The sequence below is a fragment of the Microtus pennsylvanicus genome, chromosome 7 (genome assembly GCF_037038515.1).
Source record: "Microtus pennsylvanicus isolate mMicPen1 chromosome 7, mMicPen1.hap1, whole genome shotgun sequence".
NCBI classification, from domain to species: Eukaryota; Metazoa; Chordata; class Mammalia; order Rodentia; family Cricetidae; genus Microtus; species Microtus pennsylvanicus.
The window spans coordinates 120,773,174-120,782,607 of NC_134585.1; the positions used below are offsets into that span (position 1 = coordinate 120,773,174).

At 43.4% G+C, this 9,434-nt stretch overlaps 1 protein-coding gene across 1 annotated transcript; it reads right to left on the reverse strand.

Annotated features, from left to right (window-relative positions):
* Nucleotides 1-8,827: 8,827 nt before the first annotated feature.
* Nucleotides 8,828-9,148, reverse strand: LOC142853931 (late cornified envelope protein 3B-like). The gene has a single exon (XM_075979082.1). It carries the CDS (start codon nt 9,146-9,148, stop codon nt 8,828-8,830), a length of 321 nt encoding a protein of 106 aa, XP_075835197.1.
* Between the last annotated feature and the right edge of the window lie 286 nt (nt 9,149-9,434).

The window sequence follows — 9,434 nt, forward strand, 5'->3', positions numbered from 1 at the left end:
TTCACAGAAATAGCTACCAAGAGCTCCTTGAACTTCAGATGAGGGCCCAAGAACCCTTCCATCTCTCCCTCTTCTCTGAAGGGACGTCACCAACCATCAGGCAGCTGGAGATGATTTTTATGGTTTTTTTTATCAGACACAGGTGATCTGATGAAGATGGATGCTGCTTTGCTCAGTAGCTCCCATTGTATGACAGACAGTAATGAGCACTATCTGTCTGTAGAGGATGATTTTTATGAAATATGAATCTTCTTTTACCAGATCTTATTGCACTATTAGAAATGGATTTGCCTTTGGATTCATCTGCTATCATAACTATTTGGCTATTTGTTTCCCATATTGCAATCAGAAGTATAACAGAGCACCGTTTATATATAAACTAAACAATAGTTTTTAAATTTGCATCTATTCCTTGTACCCATGTTTGGAAAGGTCATGCTTATGTAAGTATATTAAGGAATGAGTGTATTTTACTTCATACCGTCTTCCCTCCCTCTTCATTTCCAGCTTGTCTCCTGTCTGCTTTGTTGCCTACACAGGTTTGCTGCTACTTTCATGCAACAAATAGACACATTTTATGTATGTTTGTGAAATATAGGATCTACCAAAGAAACAAAACATGATATTTGTCTTTCTGGGACTTTCCTTCACAGAATGCAATAACTTTCAGCTGCATCCATTGGGTGATAATTTTTAATTGAAACACTTTTATGACAAATCTGGGCTTGCTCTCTATATACTTTAGTTTCAAAAACAACTATAATGATGTACTTTACTCTATTTTAAATGTGGGAATTTCATACTTTCTTTTGAAATAGCCACAGAGCCATGAATTGCACTTGGTCCTAATGGATGAGGAATGAATGAAAGTGGAGGGATTGAGTAGTTCTCCTTTCTGATTTTCTTCTGACTTCAGGTATTTCTTGCCCCAAGAATATTTTCAAAGCTTAGATCATTAATAATGCTGAGGTGTCTGATAGCTCAGCATCCTATAGATTGTTACTGTACTAGAAGAGATTATCTGTCACCCACTGTTTGTTGAGAAAAGTCTCCCTGATCTCAAGCACTTGGATATTTGGTCCCCAGTTGGTGGCTTTGTTTGGGGATCTTAGGTGGTGCAGGCCTGCTAGAGGACATGCAGCACCAGGAGTAGACTTGGAGAGTAAAAGCCATGGCCTGTTTCTAACTTGCTCCCTCTTCTTATTTCTTTCATTTGAAAATGTGAACTCTAAACTTTCTGCTCCTGCCTCCACGGCTGCTGTGTGGTGCTGTGGATGTCCTGCCGTTCTGAACTCCTGTTCCTCTGGAACAGCAAGCCCAAATCAGCCGCCTCTGTAGTGTCTCAGTACCACAATGGAAAAGCAGCTCGTGGGCTTATTAAAATTACCCTCTCATATCAGTCCGTACTATAGCTGAAGGTCACATTATCATGTAACGGGGAGGCCAAGAGAATAGGATATGGGCAGGAAGCTAGCTTAAGGAACGTGTGTTTCTTTAGAAGGTACAGAATTCTAGACCTTTTAAAAGGTTTATGCTGTCCCATAGCCTGTGTATCCAGTTGGAGGTAACTCCTCTCTCTTGCCCAGAAATCTCCAATACTTTCCCTGACTTCCTTCCCCCTCCTAATTACTACCACTAGTATCTCATCTCAATGAAATTCCTTCTGCTTCAAAAAGTCATTCTTTATTTTTCATTAATAGACTTCTACCAAACACCATTATTGTTCTTTACCCAAATAGCCCCGTGAGAAAGTAGACTAAAGTCTTGTTGGTTGGCTTGTCATGATGGAGAGACTAGACTTTCTGGGGCCATCAAGACATGGCTTGTAGTTCAGAACAATTTGTGTTCTTGCAGAGGACCTAGGGTTGTTTGCCAGTGCTCTCATGCTGGCTCACAAACATCTTAACTTCATTTCTAGGGGATCTAATGCCCTCTTCTTACCTTTATCGGCACCAGTCATGAAGTGGAGCACATGCATACATGCAGACAAAACTCTCATACACATAAATGACCATTTTAAAAAGACAGAAATGCTTGTTTTAAGAATTGAGTTCAAGTTATATAATTTGGGAAGTTGAAGTTTTCCTGGAGTTGGCGCTGTCAAAAGGCACAAGATATTTAACAATACAGTTATCAATCTTCATCATTGTCAACCAGAAAGATGATAAACCTTCTTCATCAAAATTTAAAAATCTTTATCTTTTTAAACTAGATTCATGAGGCAGGCTAAAGCTATAAATGCTAAAGACGTGGTAGTCACTCACCTTAGCTAAAGGAGTGGATGTCTGGTGGCATGTGGTTTAGACACACACCATTTTATGGGCCTTCAGAATAACCTTGGTTGTGGGTTACTCCCTTATGGCCAGAGTCAGCCTGACTATTGGAGGTCTGTGAAACATGTGAAATACTTGTATTCAACAGAGGATTGTCATAGCATTAGCTCTTAAAACCAGCTCAGCTCCTCCCAGACTGTGGGACTGCTCTTTCTTTTCTTAGCAGTGACTATAGGCCAGTCATCCTAACCATCAATAAAGATACAGTGGTTGTCACAGATCCACAGTGCATCCACTATTCTCATTCTATGGCAGATTGAGCTACTACAGAACAATTAATTATATAGAGGTATTGAGTGACAAAAGAAATTCTAAGTGCTATAGGGTATATAAGAAGAAAATGATATTTGAACCTATATTTCCTACAAAAACGTCTGTTGTTGCCTCATGTCTATGGTCATCAGAAGCAAGCTTTGTCTCTCAACAGCAAACTTTCAGCTATTTTGCCTATGGGTTATATAGACAAAAGGAATAGATGGGGGTAGGTAGCAACAATTGAACAAGGACATATATTACACTTTTGAGCTAATTCAAAGTGTCAACCTATAAGTTCCAGTGTCTTTCACTGCATAATCTCACCTCTCTTTATGCCACACAGGGTTGCCTGAAAGGCTTTCCTCTGGCTCTTTCCCCAATTGTTTATCTGGGAGATTCCTGAGACACCTGAAGATGGAGATCATTAATCTTATGTCTACTTTGGTGAACTGTCTTGTCTCTCACTTCCTTTTCTTTATGAGATCACGTGATCTACTGTGCATCCATCTTGTGATGACTGACAGCTCATAGCTCTGAGTGTCTGGTGGTTCCCTTTCCCACCCTCTCCCCTAGAATAAAGGCTCCAATCCTAGTAGTCTCACCCTGAGTAGCCTTCTCTCTATATGGTTTCAACACATACAGGAAATACAGAGACTTGTCTAGCTGGTAGAATCTTGGCAGAATTTTACGGCTTAGTCATTCTAATTGGTACTACAGGAAAGATCAGTACAGGATTTCTCTGTAACATATTTTTAATATTCTTTCCAACAATCCAGGATGAGTGAACAACACAAAATAATCTCTTTTCCTTACAGGTCAGTCCCTCCCATCCTCATAACATTTGCATCCCAGAAGGAAGTGGCAGCTGGAGAGCCACCTATCTTTAATGCCAGTCTGTAGATATGTGCCATAGAGCTTTTATATAAATTACATATAGATGCTTATTCCCTGTTGTGATTAAGTTGTAATATTTGAAAGTATTCATATATTCATAGTCCTCTCTGAGAAAGTTCCAGATGGATGCAGCATGTAGGTAAGCATAGACTAGAGTTTTATTCTAATATTGGGGTGCTATCTAAAGAGTCAGAACTGAAAATCAAGAAGACCTATATCCACTTGTCATTTCCTGAGATACTGTGCTTCAGTCAACACAGCACAGGGGGAAAGTGTAAAACAAAAGCATCCCCTTCCAATTTGACTCTGCTGAAAATAGGACATTTAAAAGGCTTTAAGAAGGTCTTCACACCAAGGAAGCATCTTGTAGATCTTGGCTTCCTGTAGCATCAGTTCAGAACTATAAGCTTTATGATTCTAGGCCACAATGGACCAGCCATAAGCAGTTATTTAAAGTGGTATTAGTTTTACAATGGACACACGTAGGTACTACACAGTTACTTAGGAGTGGAAACAGGGTGGGTATGCTACAGGAAGGGTGTGTGCCAGAGCACATGATGAACTCCTGGAGGTCAGAGAAGAAGTCTTCCTCGGATAGGAGCATCTGAGAAGTTAAAAAGTATAGAGTGGAACTTAGGTATGGACGGAAATTATGCCCATGTGCTACTCACCTGTAGTGCATGGAGAAGGAGGAAGAAGGAAACCCTTGGGAGGCAGATGACATTGCCAAAGTCTTTTGGCTTAACCTGATGTGTTTCCCTTCAATTTGTCACTAAAATTCTTTCATTTATGTTGTTTTCTTTAAACTTATTATTTTTCTTGAATGTGAGGAGAGGGGTTGACACATTAGAGCCATGGAAGGTGTGTTCCAGCTCTGGAGCAGGCAGGTAACTTGGGAATTCACAGTGCTTAGGTGACACAGTCTCAGGAAGCTGTTATCCCTTTGGGTCTCAGCTTGACTCAGGCTCATGCATTGTGGGGCTGGCAGCTGCAGAGTGGTTGGGAGTGAAGGTAATAGGACATTGGAAAGAATGCAGTGTTATTTGACAGAGGTTACCAAAAGACACCACCACAAAAATAGGGTGCCTCGGAAAACAAGAAGATCTTGCTGAGTAAAAGACTTTATAATAATTAGACCCAAAGCCGTGCCACTAAGATCAGGCCATGGTGAGAGCCAGAGGCCAGATATTTACTGGCACATGTGGTTTAACAACACAAAAAGATTAGAATGTACGGCACGTGCATAATGTTTTAGGATACTCAAGTGCTTTGAAGAACTTATTGACTCCTCTAGGCATCACTATTGCCCTGTGTGACTTCTTCAGGAGGTGTAGAGATGATGGAGTAGGAAAAGCTTCATCCATTTGCTTTACTGGGTCGTCCAGTTCTGTTTCTCTGGTGCCCAGACCCTGATTGCTCCAGAAGTGACAGGAGCTGATGCTCAGGAACTGTGTCCACTGGATAGGTCAAGCCTGTACTTTGTCAGGCGGAAACACTCTCCAGAGTTGAAGATGGGCATTCCCCAGAAGTAAAGGACAGTGAGAAAAGAGTGTAGCAGGAACCAGGCAGGATATTGGGTGGGTACTTTGACAGGCACTTGACTAAAAGTTTGATAATTATAGATGACTATTAATGCATAATTTTAATTATTCATTGCATTTTAAAGAGCTATATAAACATAAGACCTTAAACAAAAGTAGAAATATACATATAACGAAACTGATCTTAAATTTGTATCAATAAACCAATCTCCATACCAATGTAGTATTTATTTCTATATCATATCCCCCCCTTTTTTTTCTTTAGAAAGACCTTGACTAGCCAGGTGGTGGTGGTGCACGTCTTTAATCCGAGCACTCAGGAGGCAGAGGCAGCCAGATCTCTGTGAGTTCAATGCCAGCCTGGTCCACAAGGGCTAGATCCAGGACAGGCTCCAAAGCTACAGAAAAACCCTGTCTCAAAAAGCAAAACTAATAATAATAATAATAATAACCCACAAAAACAAAAACAAACAAGCAAACAAAAAGACCTTGCCTATCGCTATTAATCATTTATAATCAACCCCCTTTAAATGTAAACAAACATTTATAAACAATATTTGGGCTAACAAAGAACATTTAGTCTTTTCTAGTTGTTTCCCGAGCATCTCTGTTTCCATGTCTTCTGGGCTAAGACTAACATAGGAAAGTTGCCTGGATCAGATCTAGCAGGATGAGCAAATCTTTCAGAAGACAAACAGAAAGAGAGTAGGGCTGACTGTGGCCTGTGACATTTGTAGTGACAGAACTCCTGAAAAACCCACTAAGGTGCTCATCACCTCATCACCCCCTTTGTCTTCCTGCTGCCTTCCTTCTACACACGATGTTCCTGCTCTAATGAGGAAGGCTGGGCTGGTCTCCTCAGATGTTCTATCGTGGGACAAGTCTCCAGCTAAATATTAATCATGCTCATGAACATCAGATCTTGTGAACCCAAGAGCTCCACCTCTGAGGCACTCAGGAGGAATCAGGACCTGAGGAAGGGTCATAGCATCAAACATCCCCAGCTCAGCAAAGACCTTCATCTTTCTGGTTATAGGACAAGGCAGGCTGCAACAGGACAGGAAGCCCTGACAGTTACCTGTATCTTCTACTTAGGCAACAGTATGAGACTAGTAAAGGCCATGTTTGGTCCCCGGCAGTAGAATTCAGAGTAGACTGTGTGGCACACAGTCTGCCCTAGAGTTATTAGCTATGTAACTGCACTAGAAAACACTATAAATTATTAAGCGTGAAGTCTGCAGTTCTCTGGTAAATTTGTCTAAACAGAATCATGTGTGTTTTCCCTATATGTCGTTTTAATTTTGAAGAAAAGTCTTAATATTAAGATAATGACATTTTATAGTTCCCTTTATCGATACAGCATAGTTGGGAGCACAGCCTTTTTTTTTTTCCCCGACAGCATTGGAAAATGATCTAAAAAATTATGGGGAAGAGAGGAAGGGGGATCTCTGGAACAAGATGCTTCTACCAGAATTTCTTAGACAATTAAGTCCTGTGTGATGGGGGAAAGTCACTTATGGAGTGTGCGGGAGGTGTGCACAGTTATATCTCAGCCCTGAGCAGGAGGGGCACTGATACTGGGCCCTCGGTTTGTTCTTACATCATTGTTATAGATACAGTGTGGAGATGTGGGCAGCTGCCTGTCACTCACTGTGAGCATCTGTATCAGAGCAGTTGGAAGTGGATGTGAGAGCTCAGTATTCTGACTGAAGAAGCCAAGCAGCTTTCAAACTCTTTCTTCTTTCCCTCTCTCCTTCCCTCCATCCCTCCTTTCCCTCCCTTTCCTTCCTTGTTATCTTCTATTCTTCCTTCTCTAGAATGTGCTAAGTCAAGCAGCTTCTTGTAATGCTTATCCCAGGACATTCACATCATCCTGGGAAGAAGGGAAGAGTTTTTCTAGGTAGAGTCACATGACTCCCCAGTTACCAGTGACTCAGCCTTCCTGCTCACCTTCCATGCTAAATTTCCATTCTGTCACTCGCTCCATATTTGATGCATCACAATGATGTAACACAACTCACCTTGTTCACACTCTCTGGAGGTGTCCTTAAGTAGCACATATGGGGTGGGCCAGGCAAACACCATGAAAGAAGCATAAGTCACAGGGGCGAGAGCTTCACTGTTAGTGTATGGCCGCAGTTCTCAATGTGTGGGTCATGACCCTACACAAGGGTCACCTAAGACCATCAGGAAACATAGATATTTACATTACAATAATATTAGTGACAAAACTACAGCTATGAAGTAGCAACAAAAATAATTTATGAGTAGGGGTCACCACAGCATGAGGATCAGTATTACAGGGTCACAGCGTTAGGGAGGTTGAGAAGGTGCGTGGAAATGAGGGTGAGGGTCTCTGACAATGTTCTGCAGCCCCCACCATATGTCAGACTCTGATTAGAACTGTGAAAATAGTCCAGGGCTGTAGCTGCGTGCTCTGTCCCTGGGACGTCAGTCTGATGGCAGGAGTGAGAGAGCCTCCTAGACCCAAGGCCATCCACATCAGCAGAGAGATGGTGCTAGGGTGTGGGGGTGGGGTCGTGTGGGGGTGAACTAAAGAATCTGAGCTGGTTAGGCACATCCATTTTAGAACTGGGTGTTACTGAATTTAAACCCTGGATCTCTAAGTAACAGTTGGTGTCTGGGTTGAGAAAAAACTCTGATGTAAGAGGACAACAGGTGAAGAGCTCTCGGGAGAGACATAAGAAATCCATGGCTCAAAAATTCAAACACACTGAAGGGCCTCGTTCATGTAGCTCAGTGAGGTCCAGGTCCACCGGCAGAGCTGCAGATGGCTCTGAGGAGGGGGTGATGCAGGGCATCATCCAGGTAGCTTAGTGAGGATTATGTCTACCAACAGAGATGTAGATAGCCTTGGGGAGGGGGTAGTGCAGCAAGACTGGGCTGAGAGCTAGCTGAACTGAACACTGCGTCATCCTTTCTGGTGTGGTTATTGAGGCTGTAGTGACGCGGTTAAGCAGTGGTTCACTGAAGGTTTGGAAACTGCAGTGTGGTAAGTGGTCCAGGGTTTCCCAATGCATTTCAGTATAATGCCAGAGATACGTGGCTCTCTGGTAATCACATTTCTTCTTTTCTTTTGCTAGGAGCAGAACTGGGCCTTACACATGCAGACACGCCAGGAGGCCTTAACTTTGTATTCAGTTCTTCCTCTGTCTAATGTCTAAGCCTTTGCCTCATGATTCTGACTCCTTTGTAATGAAGACCATAGAAACAGCTCATTAAAACAACTTATCACAGGTTAGACGTTTATGGGTTAGATCAGGATCCTGTCATGTTTCAGAAGAAAAATCTTTTTCCGAGATTTCAGAGCACCAGCCAACAACATCCCATAACCTTTCCTCCCTCTTATTCTGTGGTAAGACTCTCTGCAGCCCTTCCAGAAGCAGGCAGGAGTGGTAGCTTCCATTACTTCCGGTGTACAACTAAAGAATTGCCCCAGAGATGGTTGTAACGGTCAAGGAGCTAAGGATTCTGGGACATGCCCTCTGAAGTTCAAGAGTGGCACAGAATGGAATGAACATGAGGTCCAAGAAGTTGCAGGGTGAGCATTTTATTTTTGAATTAGGTATGTATGGGACCTAATATGTAGTCTTCATCTGGGATGGGAGTGGGGACTACAGCTCCCTGGAGAGCAGACAGGAAGAGAAGTCCTTAGGAGAATCAGAACCCTGTGCAGGTGGAGTCAGCAGAGCCTTCAGGAATGGACAAGGCAGGGTGCGCTTTCCTTGGCCCTTGGGATTCTTGTTTCCTCCAAACTCTCTGGTCTCAACCTCAGGATCCAGGTCAGCAGCAACCCCCAGAGCTGTGGCCACAGCCTGAGCCCCCAGACTGCTGACCACTGCCACGGTCACAGGAACTGCCACGGTCACAGGAACTGCCACGGCCACAGGAACTGGAGCTCCTGCGCCTGCATCTGTGGGACCTGCGCCTGTGGTGGCTCAGGAAGCAGCCTCCCTCAGAGCTGGGGACACTGCAGCCCCCAGAGCTTGTAGTACAGCAGGAGGAGGCTGCAGGCAGACACTGTGCTGTGCTCTTTGGGGGGCACTTGGGGGAGGGGCACTTGGGAGGAGGCTGGCACTGCTTCTGGTTCTGCTGGCAGGACATCTTTCAGGAGTCAGTCTGGGAAAGCAAAGAAAATGTCTTTAGGTCAGTATGTCCCTTGGGAATGGTGTCATTAAAGCCCTGCTCCTAAGACTTGCTGCTCCTTGAGCTGTGATCTTTGCAAAGGCAAAGGGTAACTGGTCTCTATGACCTACAAGCCACTGCCTTCCCCTTGACCTGCTGGCAGGAAGGAATGCTGATACTCCTAAGTAGCTCTCTGGTGAGCTGAAGCAAACACAGGCAATGGGAGAAAGGCTCTTGCAGAGTTCTCTGGGCAGATGCAGACTCT